The following is a 23,605-nucleotide window of genomic DNA, read 5'->3' as shown; positions in this document are numbered from 1 at the left end:
CTAATTATTAGAAAACTTTAAATTTTCAGGAAAAAAAAAAGAGTACTACTTTATTTTTAATCACTCAGAATTGCAATTTGTAATTTCAAGAAAATTTTATAATTCCAGAAGAAGAAAAAAAATTATGTCTAGCATCAAAGCCAGTAAGAAAAAAAAAGGATGAAGGGTTTGAAGAACTTGAGAAATGATGGGTCTTTCAAATAGCCCCCATCAGAATCATGCCTTAAGAAATTCACTAATTAAAAGATCCAAACATGCAATTATTTTTTTTATCAATTATATCTCTAGGGAATCCTATATAATTTTCATAAGATTTGCTTTTCCAGAATTATTTTCGGCTTGATGATGAATGCTGTTATATTCTCCTATTCTGACTAGAGCTACAACTGATTTTTTTTTTTTTTTTTTTTTGACTTTTGTTTGCACTAGGAGTCCTCCTCCTCCTAGGGCTCATCTGGTCGCCCTTCTCTCTATTTATAATATATACTCTACCGGCCCCATCGATCTATTAGCATGGCCTCCTCTGAAACCAACAACGAACACTACTCGTCCTTCCTCCCTCTCGACGTAATCTCCGACATCCTCCTCCTCCTCCCCGTGAAGACCCTCTCGCGCCTCAAGCTGGTGTCCAAATCATGGCTCTCCCTCATCTCCAGCCCCTCCTTCAGGTCGTCCCACCGCCGCCGATCCGAACGGAACCCCCTCCTCCTCGTGGCGACCTACGAAAGAGAGGGTGGCCATGGGACGTACCGCCGAAACCACTTTCACGCGCTAGACTACTACAAAGAGCGAGGAGGAGGAGGAGGAGGAGGGAAAGCCCTACCGGACCGTGAAACCACGTGCTACTACTGCAACGGCGTCGGCTTCTCCTGCGGCCTCGACCTCGTCTGCATGTCCAGCTGCGACGAAGACATCTACATACGAAACCCTGCGACCCGGGAGCAGATCGCTCTGCTCAAGAAATACTCGGGGTTCCGCAGTACGCTGCACGACGGCCACGCGGTGGCGTTCGCTTACCTTCCTTCTACGGGGGAATACAAGGTGCTCCGTCTGCTCCTGCTCTTCTCCAGGTTCCGGCGCAGGCCAATCAGAATCGAGGTCTTCACACTTGGGTCGGGGAGATGGAGGAAGAAGGAGAGCCCCCCCCTTTTGGGTTCACGACGAGCACATCGGCCGTCGTCGTCGGCGAAGCCGTCCATTACCTGCGCGGGTATTTTTACATGCAGCTGGATGTTGGTGATCTGCACCGACGACGACGACGACGACCCAATAGCCCGCGTTCGATCTCAAGAAGGAGGAATGGTCGAAGCTGCCGCTGCCGGCGTAATCTCACGGGATTCTGTCGACGGGACGTGGGCCCTTCGCCTGAACGCGGATGGCGCGGATCGGCTGGTGCATTGGGGCGCTGGGGGGGATCGAGGTCGTCATCTGTGGCTGCTGTCTGAGGGCCGTGACAGCAGCTGCGCGTCGTGGGTGAAGCGCGTACAGGCATCGGATCACTTCTGCTATCCTCATGATTGGTTCCACGTCGTCGACGTGGAGAAGGACGGGGAGCGCTGCTGGAGAGTCCGACGGCAAGCTGCAGGTCTACAACCTAGCGGAAGAGCGAGTTGAAGCGACGATCTTCAGTAGCGGCCGGGAGAGCGCAAATCTTCGGGGTCAGCTCCTACGCGGAGAGCTTCATGGCTTTGGACGATGAAAGCTTCAGGTCCCTAAAGAAGCCGGAGGCCATAAATGTTGGGAAATAATCCTGACGCACGTGTTTGTTGGAGTCATTAATTATTAGGAGATTGTTAGCGGTTGTGATTTTATCATTAGGAGTTTGTTAGGTTGTGTTGATTTGAGTTGGTTTGTTAGCGGAGTTTCTTACGATTATTATAAATTGTATTATTATAAAATCAAATGAGAAGTAAAACTAATTGCATGTTTGGAAGAGGATTAAAGGAGTTAGGGGAGGAGAAGTGACCGCTTTTAACTCTATTTCGGAGTTTTTTTTAGAGGGGGGGTAACGAGTGGCACCGGAGGTGGAATTACCATTACTTTTTGGGTTGTTTGTTTCACCGTTTTTATGGAAGAGGAATAGGATTTGGGTCTGATAATGGCAAAATTATAAATAAATGATTCTTTATGAATCACATTCTCGAGTTTAGTTCCCCAAAAATTTATATTTTTCGGAATCTATAAAGTTGAAAATGTATGTTGATTTTATAGAAACCCAAATCCTAATGATTTGGACGAATTTGTGGCAGAAAGCTGACGCATTTGTACTATTCTCCCTCTCTCTTTTTTTCGGATTCCGTTTCTTCACAAAACCTATATTATTATGAGACCAAATCATATTCTCATTTCAAACCAACTAAAGAATATGAATTGGAGGGTTTTTTATAAAGTTTGATTCTATTTTTTCATGTTATGAAACAAACATAGAAATGAAAAAAAAAAGATTTTTGTTCCCCGAAAATCCATAAAAAATATGGGATTCCTAATCCTATTCTTGCCCACTATTGAACCAAACACCCCATTTACTACCATTTTGTTCCCTGAAAATCGAGCAGTAAAGGAGGGAGGGAAATTAATCATAAATTTTTAAAAAAAATATATTTGGAGACGATTTTGCTTCTTATTATCATAAATCAACAGCTAAATTTTAATGTTTACTTCTAAACTCCCAACTAACATTTTATATTTACTCCTCTTTTCTTTCCCCTTATATATATAGATTATTTTATCCATGTACTTTCCTTTCTCCGGTGAGCTCCCAGATACAGACAGTGGATTCCATTAGATCTCTTCGATCTATTGATCTTGCAACAAGATGAACGGAGGACCTTCTGGATTTCGTAAGCGTTCTCCCAAAAAAAATCATCCCCAGGAGAAAAAAGTTGCAATTTTTTTTTTTTGTTTCAATCATTTCCCCCTTTTTTTTGATTTAATCTCAGATAATGCTCCAGTCACCAGAACCTTCGTGATCGCCAGCGCTATATTAACGATCCTGTTGGGGATTCAGGGTCGCTCTAAGAAACTGGGACTCTCATATCAGGTTTCCTTGATTTAAAAATATCATCTTTTCGTTACATTTTTTTCAGATTTTGTTGGGTATTTTGATTTTTTTTTATTGCGTTCTGAAATGGGTATTGTTGGATATTTTGATGGGTTGGTGTTTTCAGGATTAATTCGACCATTATGTGGGTAAATTAGGCATTTGATCGTTTGCATTGATGTAAAAGGGGAAGTTTTTCTATTAACTTGGGGCGAACGTAGCAAATATTGCATGTAGAAAATATTCCATGCCGCATTTGTTGTAGGAAATTAGTCTGAAATATGTCGGTTGAATGTTTGCAATTTGTTGTAGGAAATGCACTTCTAAGTAACAAATCAAGTGTTTTTGGAGCTTCAGTTGTAAAATTATTTGTAGTTTGTGGGTTGGACTACACCAACAGGATATCATGATATTGATTTTTCGAACTTTTATTTTTTTTCACGAAATTTTCCTATTTGGCTGGCTGCAGCGGATATTGCAGCTTTTCTCTATAAAAATTGGAAACTAAATTATTACATCGCAAGTAGCACTTTATCTACCAAACATTATAAATAGAAATTTGGTTGCAAAATTTGCTGCCACAGCTCCGTTTCATGTTGACAAAGTACATTCATCAGGTGATCTGTAAGGTAAATTTACTACTGATACAGCTGTATAAAAGGTAATCTATAGACATATGGTGCTTCCTATGATGGATCACACTGATGTTGTACTTTTGGATTTCCAATTTCTTGCCTCAATTTGTGAAGTAGTTTATCAACTTCTGTAATTAGCACCAACAGTATCCTTCTAGTATTTATAATGTGGTAAAAACACCTTTACTAGTCTGATGCGTGTCTTAGTGGTTGAAACATTTCACCATTTTCCTTAGAGGTTTGGCACAATCGTGATTTATGTGCTGACATGGCAAATTAAATGCAACCTCTTCACCATACAGTATAATTGATATTTTGTGTCATACCAAAATATGGGAATTTAATGGTGAACTATGTTGTTATGACAGGATATTTTTCACACGTTTCGGCTGTGGAGATTCATTGGTTCATTGTTTGCCTTTTCATCGACACCGGAGCTAATGTTTGGACTATATTTGCTCTATTACTTTAGGGTGTTTGAGAGACAGATAGGCTCTAATAAACATTCGGTATGTAGTTGTTCAATATTAAAATTTTGACACTGAATTCTATATCTGTAAAAAAGAAAAATCAATATTCTTATTATAGATATTCTGGTTGTTAGTAATCATCTTTCATTCTTCATGATATACTCTGAGGACAGTGGTGAAGAATTGCATATTCTGATTTATCCGACTCATTTCTGTTATTTAAACATGCAGGTGTTTATGTTTTTCTCTGTGATCCTATCATCGCTATTTGAGATCCTAGCTCTGACATATCTAAGAGGTACATGAAACTGCTTTCATTGCATGTCATTTTAAAAAGAAAAGCAAGCTTGAAGAAGCCTTTGTTTGTAGCATCAATATATCTTCAGGATAATATGTCTGCTTTTTCCCTTTATTTATAGGTCAATTCTTCATCTTATTTAATAATATTTAAACCGTAAATTGAAGTTTCTGGTTGGTTGGGAAGAGGGAAGAATTCATGATACAATGGAGAAATTGAAGAAACTTGTACAAAATTATAGTTAAAAAAAGGAAACAAGAATTTTCTCTTCAAGAATATGGATATGGCATCAAGATGGCCATGGAGAAGTAAATAAATCCGTGAAGTATTTGCATTGGTTCATAAAATTTTGCAATCAGTTTTAAGTCTTTTGACTGAAAGTATGATTCTTCTGAGAAGTTAAGGAAAGTTGAAGCGGTTGTTTACATCAGGAGAATTTATCAAATAATTTGAATCATAATGCTGATAATACCAGGGGAATTTTATCAGTGGGATTATATTGGAACTATGAAGGGTGTCTTGTTTGTTTTAGCTTTGAGTGTCTACCTTTTTTTTTCTTTTTTTCTTTTTTGTGAAATTATTCTTTTGAAGCATCAGTTATGCCTACAGTTTATTCATTTCTATATCCATCCATGTGATGTTTCTTAAATTAGTAATTTGGAAAAGGTTCTTATCCTAGTTTGGAAAAAGTTCCTATGTTATCTTAGCATTCCTATCTTATCTTAGCATTCACACTTACTTCTTGCATGCTTACAGTGTTAAATATTTCTTGAGCTTCATGTTTTCTGGATGAATTGACCAGTAGGCCATGAACTAATGCTTGGTTGTTTTCCTCCTTCGAACTTACTAACTTTATATTGTTTATCCTTTCTGCAGATCCCTCAAATGTGTTGGTATCTGGCCCTTACGGTCTGATTTTTGCTTCTTTTGTACCTTTCTATTTTGACATTCCAGTTTCATCAAGATTCCGTATATGTGGTGTACAATTCAGTGACAAGTCATTTGTATATTTGGCGGGTCTTCAGGTCAACTTTCTTTTATTTGTTCTTAAGGTTTAATTATTCAGAAGGCTTTCAACTGACTTGATCTCTCTCTTCAGCTTCTCTTCTCATCGTGGACGCGGTCATTCATACCGGGCATTTGTGGAGTACTTGCTGGGTCTTTATATCGCCTAAATCTACTGTACATCCGAAAAATAAAGGTTTTTACTGATGAACCTCTGAAATGAATTTTCTTTGACAGAGCCTTGTCTTTAAACCATTCACAATTTGATGGCACAAAAGAAATGAGAAGTGAACCTTACTGCTCAAGTGTGTATGCTGATATTTGTTCATCAGTTCATGCATCATTATGTTAGTAACAAGCAAAAGCTAAAGCCAATGCTCAAAATATCTAAATCTTACTAGTCGAAAATACCAGATGTTGGACCAGGTGCACATAATATTGATTCATTTTGTCAAGTTTTTCGTCTGTCTATTAAACATATGATCGATAACAATATATAATTCTGGTTAATGTTAGACTAAAATCGAAAGCATGTATGTGTACAGCTGTAGGCAGTATGCATGCTTGTAAACTTTAACAAGTTAAACTAGTTCGCTTAATATTTTCTCTTTGTATATATTCAAGAAATCTTAGCTTTGGTTCAGTTACTTGAGTAATTATGTACGGGTCTTATTCGGGATTCATTGCTTTATGAATAGTGATCCACTTTTTGGTAATCTTTAGTCAGAACACAATGTAATCGACATGTTATGATTGACATGCCTGTCATCGGTTGTTCATGTTTTCCTTATCAGGGTCTATTTCTGAAGCACTATTATGTACATTTTTCAATCCCCTTCCATTTTGTTGAACAAGTATACAACTATTGAGAATATGAGTCCAATTGCTTTCAATGTGAAATTTGGTAATTTACAGTTCCCGGATGTTGTCGCATCATCTTTCTCAAGGTTACCTTGGCCTCTGCCAGCAACTTCATCTCATATATCAAGTGGGAGTAACTCAGAAAATGTGCCTCTTAATGCAAGTCATCAGATGGAAGTAAGTGTTTTTCCACATTATTTACATGTAGACTTATGCTTATTGGCTTCATTTGCTATGTTGAGTAGAGCAGATATATAAACTTTGAAGTTTGACCATTTAACCCTGATCATTTTGGTATAGGAATATCATTAAATAAAAATCGATGACCTCCTGAGTTTTTTTATTTGATAGGACAAAAAGAGTAAGAAAGACAACAAGCAGATTAAAATTTAGATATGGTAACTATACTCTCTGTTTTATGTTCAATTCAATTTTAAATTAAATGTTCTGTATCTCCCAATTGAAAGAGTTTCAGCAAAAACTCTCAGACGACTTTATCCCCAGATAAATGCTGATAACTTTGGTCAAAGCATTTCTACTTGGTAAATGTATAGGATTTTACTTCAAACCCTCAATAATCAAATTTCTAACATCAAGATGTTTCTACTTGTTAAATGTGATAGGGGTTACTTGAACTTCAAGCATTCATTAATTAGGAAAAGTTAAAAAGGGTCTTTATTGAGAAAAGAGTGATGATTACTGCTAAGTTCTTCATCCTCCCTCCCTCTGACATGATAATATAAGGCAAAACTTCACTAGATGTCCCTTATCTCTTGGTCTGGGTCCTTTATGTTTCAAAGGCATCAGCAAAAGTCCCTGAAGTTACCTCCATTATCAGTCCTATATTCTTTTTACAAACTTTTTGTTAATCTTGCTGACGTGTCAGTGACGTGCAGTGCATCTAGTCAGCAAATAAAAAAGTAAAATACAAGTTTTCCCGCCACGTCACTAATATATCAACAACAGTTAACAGAAATTTGTAAAAAGGGCTTGCTTAGACGCTCGAGGTAACTTTAGGGACCCGAGTTGATGACTTCCAAACATAATGTATGTGGTTGAGTAGTGCATGAGGGATTTCCGCTAAAGTTTTTCCATAAGATTACCAGAAGCTTTACCTATGATCGTATTAGACATGATTCGGACGAAACATTGAAAGAGCTCTCGGGATTTTCTTGATTTAAGAAAATTTCTTATAACGAATGGTTCCCGCATTTGACTTCTGTCTCTAAACAACACTTGATTTTGTTGCAGGGGAACTATCAATCTGCTGCCCGTGCTTCGGCGCCAGAACTGGCCTCTGAAACTTCTGTGGCAACATTGGTATCCATGGGCTTCGACAGAAATTCAGCACGACAAGCACTCATCCATGCTGGAGACGACATCAATTTGGCAACGAACATCCTCCTCGAAGCGCAGTCGCATTAGACCTCTTAGAAAACTACATCATTTTCCTTGGGAAAATGTGGAAGTGTCCTGTACAATATCAAAGAAACACAAACACACTCACTAGCAACGGTACAAACATGCTTAGGGGTCAATGTGTCAGTTTAGAGCCCATGGTGTCTATGTCAACATAGTTTCAGTTTCGTTCTTGTAGTATTTCATTGTGAATATTTAAGTGATTAGCCTGCAGTATTCTACTAGAATTTGTAACGTGAATTTATCATCATCGTTGAGCCGTGTCTTTATGCATCATCGCTGACTTTAGAAGATCAGATTACTATCAGCAATATTCCTATGTGTATGCGCAGTTTACAGTTGAGGGAAAAAAGAAACCACTTTGTACCCTATATCAAAATTCACAATATAAGAAATGTTCGAAGTCCATAGACAATGAATGTCTTTCTCTTTAAATATGTATATACATTGTACAGAAATACAGTGTTGAAGCATTTTCTTATACAGATATCAAGCATCTAATATCAACACCAAACTGCCACAGACGGAATTTTTTTTATGTAGTTTGGTTGTACGTCCCTGTGACATCCTCCAAATGTCATATAAACCCAATTGAGCATTCAGTTGAAGTATACAGTCATGTTGAAACTCTGATGGAGATTATGCTACACAAGTTATAAGCTAATGTCGATCTTGTTCTTATGAATCTGCAAGTTCTAAGGCTAATGTCGATCTTGTTCTTACCTAAACTTCTTTATTAGCATTTACACCTGCTATTTGACCAAATGGAGCTATTTTCCTATTATTTGTACCCATAAATGGGCATATAATGTGGCTTATTTTCACTTTGGTAGCCCAAAGTTTACCTATTTTGTTGACTTTTATACCCGCGAGTTTCTTTTTTAAAAACCCTTTACCCTAGAGTTTCAATTCCATTTCCCTTCGATTCCAGCCAAGATTTCATTAGATTTTCTGATAATTTTTTATTACATTTAGGCCCATTTTACCCAATTGCTAATGCGTCCAACAACACACAAGGGATTATCACATGCTAAGCAGGTAAACACAAATTTAACATAAAACCTAACTAAATCTTGACGCGGGTACCAAAGTGAAATGGGATTGAAACTTTGAGGTGTCAAAGTGAATACAAAGTACTTCAACTATCAAATTCAAAAATTGGGTACCAAAGTGAAAATAGGCCAAATGCTAACAAAAAAATTTTAGGGTAATAAGTGGCTAAACCTATTTAATACAGAGGGTCGGTACCTCTAAAGAATGAGAATGAAGAACACATGGGTTCAATTCTATGATATTCTTATAACCAACCAAATAACAAGATTTGAAAGCAACTGGAAGTGCTAAAGGAAAGAATTAAAGTGTGATTTTTACCAGTAGTCATCCACTTGAGATGATGAAGATCAAAGGGGGGAAGATCGTTGAAAGAGAGAACTTCCAAGCAACAGAAAATCATCATATATATATTGCATCCCTGGATATAGTTAGTTACTTAAAGCAGTATGATGCGATGAGATTCTATATTCTAGCCCGGCTAGGTTCAAGGCTAATCAAATTTCATCAATTTACTGTCGTTAATGCATGTATTAGAAAAGCTAGAGAACGTTTAGTTCTTGGCCTATGATATCATCGTTTGTCATTCATTTTTGATCCAAACATGGGGCATGGATCTGACACCACAATTCCTTAAAGAGCATAACAGAGGAAGATCGCGATGACACTCAAATATCAAGGTTGCTGATAACGGATAGCGTCGCGTCGCGGGGAGGTACCGTTAAGGTTATATGGGGCTATTGCGGCAAAATAGCGGCAAATAGCGCATAGTCAAATAGCGGTCAAATATAAATATATTTAAATATTATAAAAAACAAGAAAAATTATCAAAAATCTAAGAATTCTACAAATGCATATTTGATGCATAAGCATGAAATAGATGTGTAACAATTGCATAATATTAGCAGAGTACTATAATTATAAAGAATAAAAAACGTACATATTTATCAAAAGACCGTTATTTGTCTTATTTCTTCACCTTTTAAGTCTCTTAAAAATTCTCAACAATAGAAAAGCATTGATTAGTAACATCATCATTATATTAACTACTAAAAATTTAACACGATAAATGAGCAAAGCAAGATAATATCATGATAGATAATAACCGTCTATAGATATGAAGCCGGAGGGATGTTCTGGTGTTGTTGCTGGTTGCCGGAGGAAGTGAGAGAGAGAGAGAGAAAATTTGATCAATGGCTATCAAGGATCAACTCTGCTGAGACTTCTGGTTTTCTTTTGTAATTAATTGGTCATGTGCATCATTACTAATTGGAATGTCAACGATGCAACATAACCACAATCTACCAAAACAAATACATGTAGCTGATCGTACCAAAGGTTAGACACAATTATATATTATTACCTCATGTACATGATTCGATCTTCATAATCATTCTTCACGTAAGAACATAAACGCATCTCCGCGTAAAACAATAAGAAAAACAAACTAAAATAACATTCCCGTTATTTATCCAAAATATCTTTGCAAATATGACCACGCGTAGAGCCACATGGTTGCTAGGGGTCTAGTTACACCTCTAGCAATCTAAAATTTGCATTTTGAAATCCTTCACATTTATAATTCGGCCCCCATAGTTTTAAAGATTTTGCACCCCACCTCGAATTTTCGCAACAGTGGGGCATTTAACACTTAAGACTTAGTAGCTCAATTTCATTAATCTCATTTGAAACTAATAGTCCATTTTTATTTCGATAAAAGATGATTATCGTCCGCCCCCTAAAGAATTTGTCACTGAATATAACCAATCTGAGTACTTTCGTAAAAATAACTATTTCTTACATAGGAAACTCATAACTTGGGGCGGAATCATAAAAACTAACCCCTTTCAAATGTTACACACCTTAAGTTTCTACTTCTAGACACCAAAAAAATACACACCATCCACTTACCATGTCCATAAACACACGTAGTTAATAATTTACAACACAATGTGCGGTTGAATTCCTTCAACCCTCAAAAAAACCTTCAGCATGCCTCTTAACATGCAAACAACTGCACTGAAAATCAATTATGCTAAGTTTTGTTCTTCCTCCATGGTATAAACAGGAACCTGCCATCTCTTCGTGTTCTTTTTAGGATCATCGGTGAGGCTGAGGTCATTTTCGTCCTCCTTAAACGTCTTCACGAAGGTCGTTGCACCAGCCAGAATTAGTCGTTCTACCATGAAAAGTTGGTAATTGTTCTTGATAACCGGGTCTAGAATGTTGCTGTAGTTTGATGAGTATGCAAGCTTATAACTGTAACAAGAATGAAGAAAAAAGGCCATTATTTCCTCAGAAGGAAATTTATGACACATTCACACCCATATCATAGTATCTCCTGATATAATCATGACGGCCGTCTTTGACAATATATTAGAGAAGTTATATATGAAAGGTTATTGAAATTAAAACAGTCCCCTCCATGAACATCAATTTTTTTGAATTTAGATATGTTAGCTTTGATATGAATAAGGTTATGCAGCCATGTCACTTATACTTTTTTTTTCCAGGTCAACATAAATACAATAAAATAACGGGAAAATGTAATTTATAAATAAAATTAAGGCATTTATTAACTAGTGCCCTTGGTGTTTATCATTAATATTTATGCATGTGTCACTTAAAATGTGTGAATATCCAGGGACACTTTGCAAATACAATTATGAAACGCTTGTAAAATTACAGTTAACATTTATGGAACGATTGTAACATTGGAACTAAAAAAGCTAATTAGTACTTTTTGGTTAACAATGGACAAATATATCCTTTAGAGAATAAAATGGGATATTGTCAAATCAGATGCTTTTTTAGAAACATTGGGGGCTATCCACAAAGAACTTGGATCCTCTCCACTACCAAAAGGTAGTGGACCAAAAGGTAGTGGAGAGACCACTAGTTTTACCATAACCCATGATTTTTTTACCGTTGATTTGTTTAGTGGATTGTCCGTGGTCGTGATTTATTCAAAATCTAACACTAACCATACTCCACACATCAAAATCTAACACTAACCATACTCCACACATAAATTGCCCTTCAACCTAATTTATATATAAAAGACATATCATAACTAGGGTTGTCGAAAAAAACCCCGGCCCAAACCTGACTGGGCCCGAAAATCTGGGCTCGGCCAGATTGGTTCGCTGGTGTCTGTCCCGAGATGCGGGGTCTATGTGCATATATCCATATTTATATTAAAAATATAGTTAAAATTGGTGATTTTGAGGTTCGAACCATGACCATCTCTATGGGAGATTTAAAGCCTACCAAATAGCCAAACTAATATTGTGTTATATTTGATGTGGTTTTTGTTATTATTGTGCACGCGCGGAGTGTATACACATACTTGTAACTTGTATATACTTATCAGTATATTGTATATAAGCATATACTTATTTATATATATAGTATATCTAAGTATATATGCGTATATCATATCAGTATATAAGTATACTTACATAAATATAATATAGGTATATAAAAAATACATATATAACTATGTAATACGTATTTAATATTTATATAAATTTATATACTTATAAGTGTATACTTTAAGTATATACATGTATACCGTGTAAGTATATAAGTATATATATTTATAACTATACACATATAAGTATACATTAAAGTATATAATTATGAAGTATATACTTATAAGTTATAAATATATGTATTTATAACTGTATAATATAACTATTAAGTTATAATAGTTATATTATACAGTTATAAATACATATATTTATAACTTATAAGTATATACTTCATAATTATATACTTAATGTATACTTGTATATGCTTATATATATATATATACTTATAGTATATATATAAGCATATACATATATGTGAATATGTGATACTTGTATATATAATATATAGTTATATACTTATATGTAAGTATACACTTATAATACTTATAAGTTAAATCTTTTTTGCAATACAACAATTGAAAAAAAAAATTATCTAAAAATTTACAAAAATCTAATTTATATTGATTTTTTTAAACACAATTTTTAATCCAAAAAATTTAGAAAATAATTTAAAAAACCAGGCTGGCCCAGTAGCTCCAGGCAGGGCTTTGAACCTGGTCCGGACCTGGAGTTTCGGGTCGGGTTGGGCTGGCCCAACCTGTTTGGACACCCCCTAATCGTAACCACTTACTAAACAAATCAATAGTTGTGATAGTAGTATCCCCTCCACTAAGTTTGGTAAATAATTGCACTCATAAAGTAACTGCACTGGTTCACTAAACAATCAACATCGCTCTACTGGTTAAGGGATTTAGGGTCCTTTTAAGTTTTAACCATCGACCCTAGGACATTAATTAAGAATCATTTAATTATCTTGAAACCGGTGTAATTAATTATATTGATGTTTTACTTCTATTTTAATTGATTGTTTTAGTTTATACTACTTCTCTTGGTTAATGCTCTTATTGAGTTTTTGACAATACCAAATACAACATTTAGAATAGAATTGGTATTTTAAAATATATAAGTGAGACAATAATACCCAGTAACCCATGAAACCGGAAAAACAACTCTAATGCACTTAATAAAAGGAAAAAAAAACAAAGCCATAAAACATGTATGTTAAGATAGAACTTCGTAATATCCCCCAATTAATATGTATGTGAGCCAACAATACCCATTAAGTCCTGGAACCAAAAAATAAACTCTAATCTATCTACCAAAAAGGACCATAAAAACATATAATGAAATAGAACTTGAAAATAGGATTTTGATCCCCTTCACTACCACAAACTAGTGGAGAAGACGCTACTTTTATCACAGCCATTGATTTGTTTAGCGATTAGTTATTATTTATCTCTAAGTGTAAATTAGGTATGTATGCAATTCATGGATGAGGTAGGGTGCATGCCAGCCTGCCAGGTTTAGTTATGGTAAAAGTAGCGGTCCCTCCACTACTTTTTTGTATTGGAGAGGATCAAACCACTTGGGGATATACTCCAATTTTAAAAAATAGCATCTAACATATAATATCCTGTTTTATTCTCTGGAAGGCATATTTTTCCCACCGCATATGAAAAAGAAGTGTTATTTAATTAGTTTTGTCAGTTCCAATGTTACAAACATTCTATAAATGACAATTACAGAGCATTTCCTTGTCATTCACATGTTTTTAGGTGGCAGGTATGTAAATATTGATGATAAGACTGGTACAGTAGGAACACTAGTTAACAAAGGCCTTTAAAATAGTACAGAATGGACTCACACAGATCATAAATCACACATCGAATATCCAGTAAAAAACTCTGCATAGCGAAGTGTAAGGACAAAAGAAGAATGTTATGATTAGAGAAACAAATGTAACTTTAATTGTTCAGGAATCTAGATTAGTCTGTTTTGTTTCTCAACCTTTTTTACTTAGTTCCTCCTATAGTATTTCTCCCTGCTCTCCCTCACTCTCTTTATGCATATTTTACATCTATTTCCTCTAATTCATTAGTTCTTGGGCATTTTGTCCTGGTTACTGAAGAAAAACATTGGTTATTGGGAACTTGTAGGTCAGAACTCACAACATATGATGCTAAGGAGGATCATTTCTAGCTAAATTCAATTAAAAAAGCATTTCTGTTAGAACAATGAATGATAAGTCTTTTAAAAGGAACATTATGAGGACACCAATTTCTAAGACCTTAGCTTTTCCTCTCTAAGTGTGTCAGAAGAAATATTCATGAAGAACATTTAGCCTCACAATGTAATTTTCTCTCTGAAGTAAACAAAAATTATTGAGCAAGTCAACGATTCATGAGTACCAAACACCTGAAAATGCAACAAAATGTTTTCTGAAGGACCATCTAATGCAACATTCTTGGAACTGATATCTATTTTTATTTCAGTAAGAACAGTTGCTAATTTTAAAGCCACTTCAGAAAGAGATGTACCTTGCAGAAAGAGGTGAAAAGAAATCCGGTGATCTCTCATTTGAAGCAATGAACAAAGTTCGACCAAATGGAATCCATTTTGCAATTCTCCGTTGAATAAACTCAGGTCTTGTATCTCTGTCCAAATGGGGATGAAGAGTCCTGTCAACACCATGTCTATCTTTCCTCATCTTTATCTTATCCCCACGGCGTACATGAATAGCATCATAATCACCAAGAAGTGCCTTTATCTGTTCAAATAGTTTTAATGCCCGTAAATCAGAGACCAAAATATCACTTGAAATTCTTATCCTCTACTACATATAATGGTAGTCTCAATAGAGTGGATCTCACATTCCCCTCATTAATGCAAGTTGTACTCTTTTTATAGATAAGTAACTCTTAATTGTTCATCTAGAACTGCTTAGCTAGAATTTTTCCAAACATTCTAGATTATCCAACTAAATTCCTTTCTAGAAGGTGCAGAAAATAAACAAATCTTTATGATTTATCTAGAAGCTCCACAAAGATATTAATGGGATTCCAACTAACCAAAAAAGTACTCCATACTAGCAGGTGGTAACGCTAAAAATTTATTGAAACTATAATGAGCTAGCCAGAATTATTAGGAGAAAATAATAATTTATACCATGCCTTTGTTTGTGTACAGGTATGTAGTGTAGACAAAAGATCTTACTTTGCACATTCCTACTTGATCTCTATGCATAACTCAAGCTTTGCTCATATTTCACATGCCCAAAACATTTAAAACGATAAGAAGCTCAAACAAAAATCTTATAGAAAACAGATAAAGTAGAGTATACAAAAAATGCAGCGGGAACCAACTCCGGGGGAAAAAATGCTTAAAAGCTGAAAGATACTATTGAGTATACGTGCTTTGAACAATTTGTTGAGAGTCTATACCTTATCAGCTACGTCCCTTAGCTGTTTGGCTGCCATTGAAGGGAGGAATGAATATGGCAGCGCAATTGAACTGCGGTTATTTCGATCCTTGCACTCCATAAACCTGGACGGTTACCTAGCAAAATTGTTCACTTTCATCCATAAAAGCATTTTAAATAGATAAGATCACTTGCCCATTTCAAAAAGTGCATGCAACAAACAGTTAAATTTAAAATATAGTTTACCAGGAGAGAGGACTTGCAGTGCGGTTTATTAGTAAGACATTACTGCCTTTCAGATCAACTCTGCTGATACCCTCCACATGTGCTATCCCCATCTTTCCTAACTTCATACTTGTTGATAGTACTCGATACCATGTCTTTGAATTGTCCAATATTACTGGTATAGTTTCAGAAATGAGATCCATATCATACAAAGAATCCATTGTACAAGAACTTGCTGCCCATCTGCACAGAATGTTTGTTGGCTAAAGTCTAAATAAAACAGGATGTGGAAAGTGTTGATTAAAACTTATTACATAAAGGGGGAAAAACAAGGATCATATTTCTCAGCTATATAAGTTTAGATATGAGAAAACCATTTGTTTACGTATTGAATAAATAACCTTTGACAAAATCCATATGCAAGTTATTCATGAAGTTCAATGAGCAGACAAAGAAATGCTGAGATTAAGGTTTTTATGCCAGAAATGTTGGAAAGAAGGTTGATTTTCTGCTCAAAACCTGCAGATATTCGGAGCTTTAAGCTAGAAATGTTCGTAAGAAAGTTTCCCCTTTACTAATAAACTGAAATCCTATCAACTATTGTCCTTGACCTGAACATCTATACCATCAAAATTCAAATTACAGGAAAGTGGTGTTTTGGGTGACATAACATATAGACATTATATGACAGTCGACTGCAAAATGAAGATGATAAGAGAAGACGAGAAAGCAAAGAAGAAAATAAAGAAAGGATATAGAAAAGATGAAAGAGAGAATGTCAACTTAAATGCCCAACTCACCTTAGACTCTCTGTGAACCTGGAAAACCCTGGAGTTACGTCATTATGTGCATCAGTGCGTTTGATGCATACTCAGACTTATAGTGAGTACCCTTATACATCCAGTACATCTTTTGTCATATAAATTAACTATTAGAATGATTCAATTATTGAACATGTCTAGATTGGACATAATAATGCTTATAAATATAATATAAACAACCCACAGAAACCTTGACTGCCAGATCATGTACTTAACTAGATTACATCGACAGACATGATCTCGTGTTGAGTTTCTTAAATTGATGATTTAACATTTGAAGCATAAGATAAACACAAAGAGACAAATGGAATCAGATTCCAAAGACTGGTGACTATTTTAATATAAGGATTTCTAAATCATCCTTACAGCTCCAAATCATTTAAGTTAGCCATACAACACAAGTACACACAAATTTAACTTATGGGTAATAAATTTGATCAGAAAATTATGGAACTATCTTTAAACTGAAAATTAACAACTACAATATTTGCCAAAAAAATGGAAAGTTTGCTTTTTTGCAAATTATGCGTCAGAACATAAGAACAAACCTTTCTTCTGAACTTGCATTGCTCAAGTGGTGAAGAATCCCCTTTTTATTGTGTATTGGGTTGATACACATTCTTGATGGCATCACGAAGACTCTGCAAGTGGCAGAAACAAACATCATTACATATCTAAATATTAAAATGAAAACTAAGGAACCATGTACTAAATTTCCAAAGAAATTAAGCATGGGCTGCAAAACCAATCTAATCATTTGAATAAATGAAACTGCAGCTATAAGTAGCATTAATAAGGATTCATAAGCCCATATCTTGCAAAGCCAGAGGTTTGGTTAGACAATGAAGAAAGCTTTCTAAAGGATAAGGAGAAATAATATGCATGCATCAAATGTTTATAACTCTGAAAATTCATCTTAGCTGATCCTACGTTACAACAAAATCTTCTCCATTAGGAAATTCATCAAATTACATGCACACTTCAAACTTCATTATTGACCATAACTACTTAACCTTCACAAGGAATAGTTAACACCGTCCTCTCATTTTATTCTAGACACAAGCCACCTTTAAATTTCGTAGGATGTACATGAATTTGTACCCTATCTTTTAGTGTGCCGGCGCTCATCCATCTTTAACATTTTCATGTCGACTACATTGTACTGGGTTAAAACAGGTCAGTCATCTCGGCGCTCTTACAAATGGTATCTAACTCAATCACATCTTGCGAATTGCAAGCTAGAGGCCCAGATGTTGATGTCAGCATTCCAGCATTCGCCTTGGACTAGTGCAAAGTCAGCCCACATGGGATCTGGAATTTCAGAATCATGGGGGTACATTAGGGTGACTACATGAAGAGTCAATTGTGGTTTATACTAGATTTGGATTTTCTACTTTTAATAGCTAGTGTCTAGATATGCGTTCTTTTAGGGTTTCATTTAGTAATTATGTGTCACAAAATGAGAAGTCAGTTTTGGATTTATAAGGGATTTGGGTTCCCGCCTTCTAAAAACTAGCCGCTTGAGGGGTGAGTACTTCTAGGTCCCTTACAACTGAGTGATGCCTATAGTGCAGTATTCGCTCAGGGCTGGTCTAGTGCAAAGTCAAAGGGGGTGAAGCCAGAGTGTTTGACCTCGATTTAGTTAGTCCCACAGTGATCTTACGAGGGATACTGGTCTTTTCTTTGGCAGCTAGCTTTTAGGGGCGAGTTCCCGTAGATCCCTTACAGTTCTCAGATGTCTCTTTTTTTTAATGAAGAAAGAAAAAGACAATAATACAATAAAAAACACTTATTTTGATTACGAAGCTCACAACTCTGTGCTGGCTAAATCAAGATGGAGATCAAAACCGAACAAAAAACTTACCTTTTAAGAACCAAAGCCTCCTCGAGAGCGCACCTCAAGCTCGACTCCTGGTGCCCTAACCCCTCGCAAGAATCGCAATGCTTCCCTGGGCAATCGATCCTGTTCCCCCAATACAAGTACCTCTTCTCCTTCCACTTCAACAACTCCTCATCCGTCTCCTTCACCTCCATCGCCTCGTATGCTCCATCTCCGGCGCCGGAGAACTTGGCGGCGGGGATCGACGACGACGAGGAGGAGAAGAGGACGAGGAGGAGGACGAGGGAGATGGTGGAGATCGATAAAAGCAGGGGCCGGGATTTGGGGGTGGAGCCGTGTTTGGATCTAGGGTTAGGGTTTTTGAAGATCGGCATTTGGGAGCTTGAAATTGAGAGGAGATCGATGGGGTTTTTTTTGAATCTAGGGAAGAAGGAGATCGGATCTTGTAGCTGAGATTGGATTTGGAGTGAGCTTTACTCTGTAATTAATGAGAGTGGGGCCAAGAGAATGGGAAAAAGATTCCATTTTCTGTTTCGCGGTGAATCTGAGAAGGGTACACAGAAAAAGACAAATTTTTAAGATGGACTCATTTGTAAAAATCCATCCCTTAGAAATTTAATTATTAGTTTTGACTCAGTTTCAGTCACTTAATTAAAATTGGGTCCAAAATGATAAATAAACCTCGAAAGGTTTACGTGATTCTAAATTCCGTGAAGTTTAGTGCCTAAATATAGGTTAGGTACTTAGGCACTAAACTTCAAAGGATTTGGAATCTCATGAAGTTTTATTCACTATTTTCAACCCAATTTTAACTAGTTGGCTTAAACCAGATTGAAAATGATGAATAAATTGCAAATGGGTAGATATTTATAAATAAAGTTCTTATGTGGTCTATTTTGAAATTTTTCCTAAAGACAAGTGTTTTTAGTCAACGCAAACAATATACGAAGGCTAAGTGGCACTTAGAGCATCTCCAACAGTTTCCCTAAAAATTTCTCCAAAATGGGGAAGCAAAAGTCATATTCTCTAAATTATTTTTACTCCAACTCCAACAGTTTTCCCATTTTGAAGAATCATGCATTTATTATAATAATAATAATATTCCACATCCTTATTTTGGGATGCTCTTATACATTGGAACTTCCCCTATGGCTTTTTTTGTAATTACGGTTTTTATTTTATATTTATTTTTTCCTCCAACCCGTTTTGAAAAACGTGCTGCATTTATGACAAAGCTCTCCTCAAATATTTGAAGAATGCCCCAGATTTGGGGAAGACTCCCCTTTTTTTTCTTCTTCATCCCTATTTTGAGGAATGAGATGGGGAATCTGTTGGACCAAAAAAAAACTCAAAATTCTCCAAAAGTGAGAATACCAATAAAATAGGGAAGCTGTTGGAGATGCTCTTAGATGCCATATTGTTTCCCCAATATTGCACTTTAATACCTACTAATTTACTAATTTAAAATCGTGCACTTAAACGCTTTAAAGTATTTTAGTGTTGCAGATAAATGCTCTAAAGTTAAAAATAAAATATATGACATTAACTTTTCTCTACATATTCAAGGGTATCACATGACATAATACTAAAGTGTAGCTTTCAGAAACTCTAGGGTATTTAAGTGAAGCCATGTACAAACTGAGGGCATTTATATGCAACAGTAAGTAAATAAGAGGACACCAATGTGTAACATGAGGTAAACAAGAAGGCATCAGTATGGAACATTTTGAAACTTTTGGACATTTATCTGCTACACGTAAATACTGTGGGGCATTTAAGTGTACATTTTTAAAATAGAGGGCGTTAAAGTGCAGGGTTGGTGAAACTATAGAGCATTTAAGTGTAATTTAACCCAGTATATAAATCTGTATATAATGGATTATTTGCACTTAAATATCTTGAAGTTTACATCATTTCTAACTTTGATACCCCAAAGTTTTAGTTTGTTCAAAATAATACCTTGAAGTTTAACAAAATTTAACTTTGATATAGCTTATATGTTAATTTTTTGTTAGAGTTTGGGGTATTAAAGTTAATTTTTTATTATAGTTTTGGATTTTTTTGGACAAATTCAAACTTTTGATATCAAAGTTAAAAATGAGGCAAGTGGGCTTATGAGAACTATCTCTATAAGAGTAGGGTGATCTACACCATAAATAAAAGAGTTATAGTTTCTAAATTAACCCTATAACTATAGTGAATGGTTAGATCATTCCTTTTTATAACATAAATAAAAGAGTTATAGTTTCTAAATTAACCCTATAACTATAGTGAATGGTTAGATCATTCCTTTTTATAGCGTGTTCTAATAGAATCTTACTCTAATTAAACAGGATAATTCATCACTTTAAGATTAGGGAAAATTTTCATATAATCCCGTCTATACTTTGAGTAGCATTTTACATTCCTAAACTAATTTATTAGGACTTAGCCTACGCAGTAAAGAGGATTTAAATTGCATTTTGGATTTAGTCAAATAAGTACTATAAATATTATTATTTCAAAAGAAGTACATAAAACAACATTACCAAAAATATTTATCCGTCCAATGATTTCAGATTTTCGGCCCTAATATAAAAACAAGACACAAGGTAGGGTCTAATATGAGAAATATCCAATGTATTTTTACTTCAAAAACATTTACATGTAAAGAGAACAGTGCAAAAAAAGTACTATCCCTTCCATAATTTCTGATCACATCACAAATAATAGAAGACAACCAACCAATGCCAACAGCTCACTAGCATGGCCAACTTCAGACTTTTTTCACATGCAAAAAAAAATCTCAAGTCCCCCAACCCAAGCAAGCCAACAGAGTCTGATGATTCTCGCTCTGTTTATAATTTGCTAAGGTTCTAATCCTGTTAGGCTCCTTCATCATCAACGTTTTTTCACTAGAAACTATATTTTCACTCTTACCCTTTCCCTTTGCTACCCTCTTAATATACTCATATATCCTCATCCTTTTCCTAGCCTTTTTCCACCCATCATTTTTCCCTCCTTTGAAGTAATTCAAAATCTTACTCCTCTTATTGACCATCGAAATCTTCGTATCGCCGTTATCCCACATCTGATCCACATCTAACAACATATGTTCATAAGATTTCGCCCTTCGATGATTTTTCGATACTTGGCACCATGGTCCATTCTCCGTTATGACCGTCTTCATTGCTATTGCGAAAGGATCAAAATCAGGGGATGTTTTCCTCGGTGATCTCTTATCGTTGAAGCTCTTTGTGATCCTAAGGCTCTTCCTTATGCTCTTGATGTACTGGAGTCTTGGTGGGAGTTTTAGGGGCGACGGTGTTAGTAATGGCTCGCTTGGAATAAGCTTTCCATTGAGAAAAAGATCATCGGCAGTGGCTAGAGAAATTGGCGTGCAATTGAAGCTTACGGATTGGCCGATGAACTTGAATTCATGACCTTCGATGTCTGAATTGGATTCTGAGGTGCCTAATTCCCTGAGTCTCGATTCGCAAGATGCGACGAAAGAGGATAACCCTTGTGTGTTGGGAGTCGATGGAGTGCTATAGAAATAGTAAGGGAATGAGCTGTGTATGTGTCTTATGGGACTATTAGGGGCACTTCTTTGCGTTAGTTTTGAAGGGGTAGAGGTAGGAATTTGGAGGGTTTTCATTGTTGAAGATGTTAGGTAAGCATAGAGGGTGGGTTTAGGTGTATGTTTACATTTGGACATTTTATATATAGATAGGTTTGGATGCATATGTTTATGACAAAATAGTTTATGTTATCTTTTTATGGTGATTTAAGGACCGATATTTTGTCATTGTGCTTTTATTGACTGTGAAAACTGCCAGAGACCCTTATTAGGGTGCAGTTGCCAGAGTAGACTTTGTCCTTAATTTTGTCAGTTCTTATGTGATAGGTGACAAGGGATATTCCAGAGAAAATATATGGAACTGATTGATTTCAGGAAAATGCTTAGCAACAGTCTAAGCATTGAAAATAAGTGGATTTGTGGCAGAAATTTTATACAATCTATGTTAAATATGGATACTAGGGTGAGAGCTATCCCTTTTATTCGATTCGAGATAAGATTCTCATTGTAAAGATGGTAGATACAATGATTTTATCATGCACATACTGCTATCTACATATCTCAAGTCCACAATGTCTGAAAATAATAACCAAAAACTCCTAAAAGAACTCCAGTATTGCAGTAGCTTGATGATCATCTTCATTTTCTTCTGACGCTACCTTCGTTAGTTTTACCTTCGGCTTGAAGTAAAACAAAGATCTCGTCATTGGAAGAACTTCAGGCTAAACTTTTGTTATCGAATGAGAAGAAACTCCTCGAAGTAGCTTTATGAATCCCACGAAGCTCAATTTGCCATCAGCATAGTTAATCCAATCTTGGAATACGGTGTGAATTGGCTCTGATGGACTAAGCCCAAGTTCCTGGTACAATCAAAATTGACGTCAGGTGATAAATTTAGGAGCATAGTTTCTCAGGGAGAAACATAAGAAAACATTCATCAATTTTTATAGCCCAAATAAAATGTTACTTGCACTAGTACATAGATGACCAAGTATCCTTGTTTTGAACTTACTACCCTTGTTGTTTCATTTTGGCAGATAGACCCCCAGGATTAAATTTTTTTAACTCTTTTACCTTGTCTGAAATTTGATAGATGTTGCCCCTGGGTGAAACTGGTGAGCCTATCTGATGGTAAAAGAGTTAAAAAAATTTCACCCAAGGAGTTTTCAGCCAAAATGAAACTGCAAGGGTAGTAAGCTCTAAAACAATAATACTGCAGGGATTCTATGTGCAACTAACCCAAAACTAAATCAAGCCCGAGAACTCGAACAAACTACCAGAGTTTTCTAAGGGGTTTGTTTATATCTTGTCTACAGGTTACATATTTAGCTGCATATAACTTACAAGAGTAAAATTGAAGTTTTGACAGGTTGCGTTTGGGGAGGAAAAATATGAACATGAACTATGTTGATATGGCATTTGTGATATTGAAGACCTATGTTATACTTTGAACATAAGTTTTACGATATCTTCAAAAATTGAATCGCACCGATGCAAGTTCATGTATCATAATTGGCCTGTTTCCACCCTTGTTGAAGAATCCATAAGCACACCGAGATCTCTGCTCCCATGAATCGTGCCCTTCAAGCT

General features: G+C 35.7%; 3 protein-coding genes and 1 pseudogene across 3 annotated transcripts; 2 read left to right on the top strand and 2 right to left on the bottom strand.

The window, feature by feature from the left end:
- LOC109831363 (F-box/kelch-repeat protein At3g23880-like) lies at positions 499-1,614 on the top strand. The gene has a single exon (XM_020398693.1). The coding sequence runs from the start codon at positions 514-516 to the stop codon at positions 1,612-1,614; it is 1,101 nt and encodes a 366-aa protein (XP_020254282.1). The 5' UTR covers positions 499-513.
- LOC109831705 (rhomboid-like protein 20) lies at positions 2,714-8,163 on the top strand. Its single transcript, XM_020399089.1, has 8 exons — positions 2,714-2,840; positions 2,940-3,040; positions 4,044-4,184; positions 4,377-4,443; positions 5,320-5,468; positions 5,543-5,644; positions 6,364-6,486; positions 7,561-8,163. The coding sequence occupies exons 1-8, from the start codon at positions 2,816-2,818 to the stop codon at positions 7,732-7,734; spliced, it is 882 nt and encodes a 293-aa protein (XP_020254678.1). The 5' UTR covers positions 2,714-2,815; the 3' UTR covers positions 7,735-8,163.
- On the bottom strand, positions 10,533-18,920 carry LOC109831704. The gene is made up of 6 exons (XM_020399088.1): positions 18,481-18,920; positions 17,165-17,257; positions 15,817-16,038; positions 15,593-15,695; positions 14,690-14,919; positions 10,533-11,037 (listed from the first exon to the last, which is right to left on the bottom strand). The coding sequence occupies exons 1-6, from the start codon at positions 18,828-18,830 to the stop codon at positions 10,809-10,811; spliced, it is 1,227 nt and encodes a 408-aa protein (XP_020254677.1). The 5' UTR covers positions 18,831-18,920; the 3' UTR covers positions 10,533-10,808.
- The window catches only part of LOC109831703, a 4,767-nt pseudogene continuing 3,574 nt past the window's right edge, over positions 22,413-23,605 (bottom strand).

This window comes from Asparagus officinalis, chromosome 2 (genome assembly GCF_001876935.1).
Source record: "Asparagus officinalis chromosome 2, Aspof.V1, whole genome shotgun sequence".
NCBI classification, from domain to species: Eukaryota; Viridiplantae; Streptophyta; class Magnoliopsida; order Asparagales; family Asparagaceae; genus Asparagus; species Asparagus officinalis.
The sequence above is the reverse complement of the archived record's forward strand: the minus strand, read 5'-3'. Positions and strand labels throughout refer to the sequence as shown.

Coding starts and splice junctions, on each gene's coding strand:
- LOC109831363 (XM_020398693.1), top strand. CDS start 514: ATGGCCTCCTCTGAAACCAACAACGAACACTACTCGTCCTTCCTCCCT.
- LOC109831705 (XM_020399089.1), top strand. CDS start 2,816: ATGAACGGAGGACCTTCTGGATTTC. Junction 4,444..5,319: donor AGCTCTGACATATCTAAGAG/GTACATGAAACT, acceptor TCCTTTCTGCAG/ATCCCTCAAATGTGTTGGTA. Junction 6,487..7,560: donor ATGCAAGTCATCAGATGGAA/GTAAGTGTTTTT, acceptor ATTTTGTTGCAG/GGGAACTATCAATCTGCTGC.
- LOC109831704 (XM_020399088.1), bottom strand. CDS start 18,830: ATGCCGATCTTCAAAAACCCTAACCCTAGATCCAAACACGGCTCCACC. Junction 15,696..15,816: donor ACTGCAAGTCCTCTCTCCTG/GTAAACTATATT, acceptor GTAACCGTCCAG/GTTTATGGAGTGCAAGGATC. Junction 14,920..15,592: donor TAAGGGACGTAGCTGATAAG/GTATAGACTCTC, acceptor CTATTTGAACAG/ATAAAGGCACTTCTTGGTGA.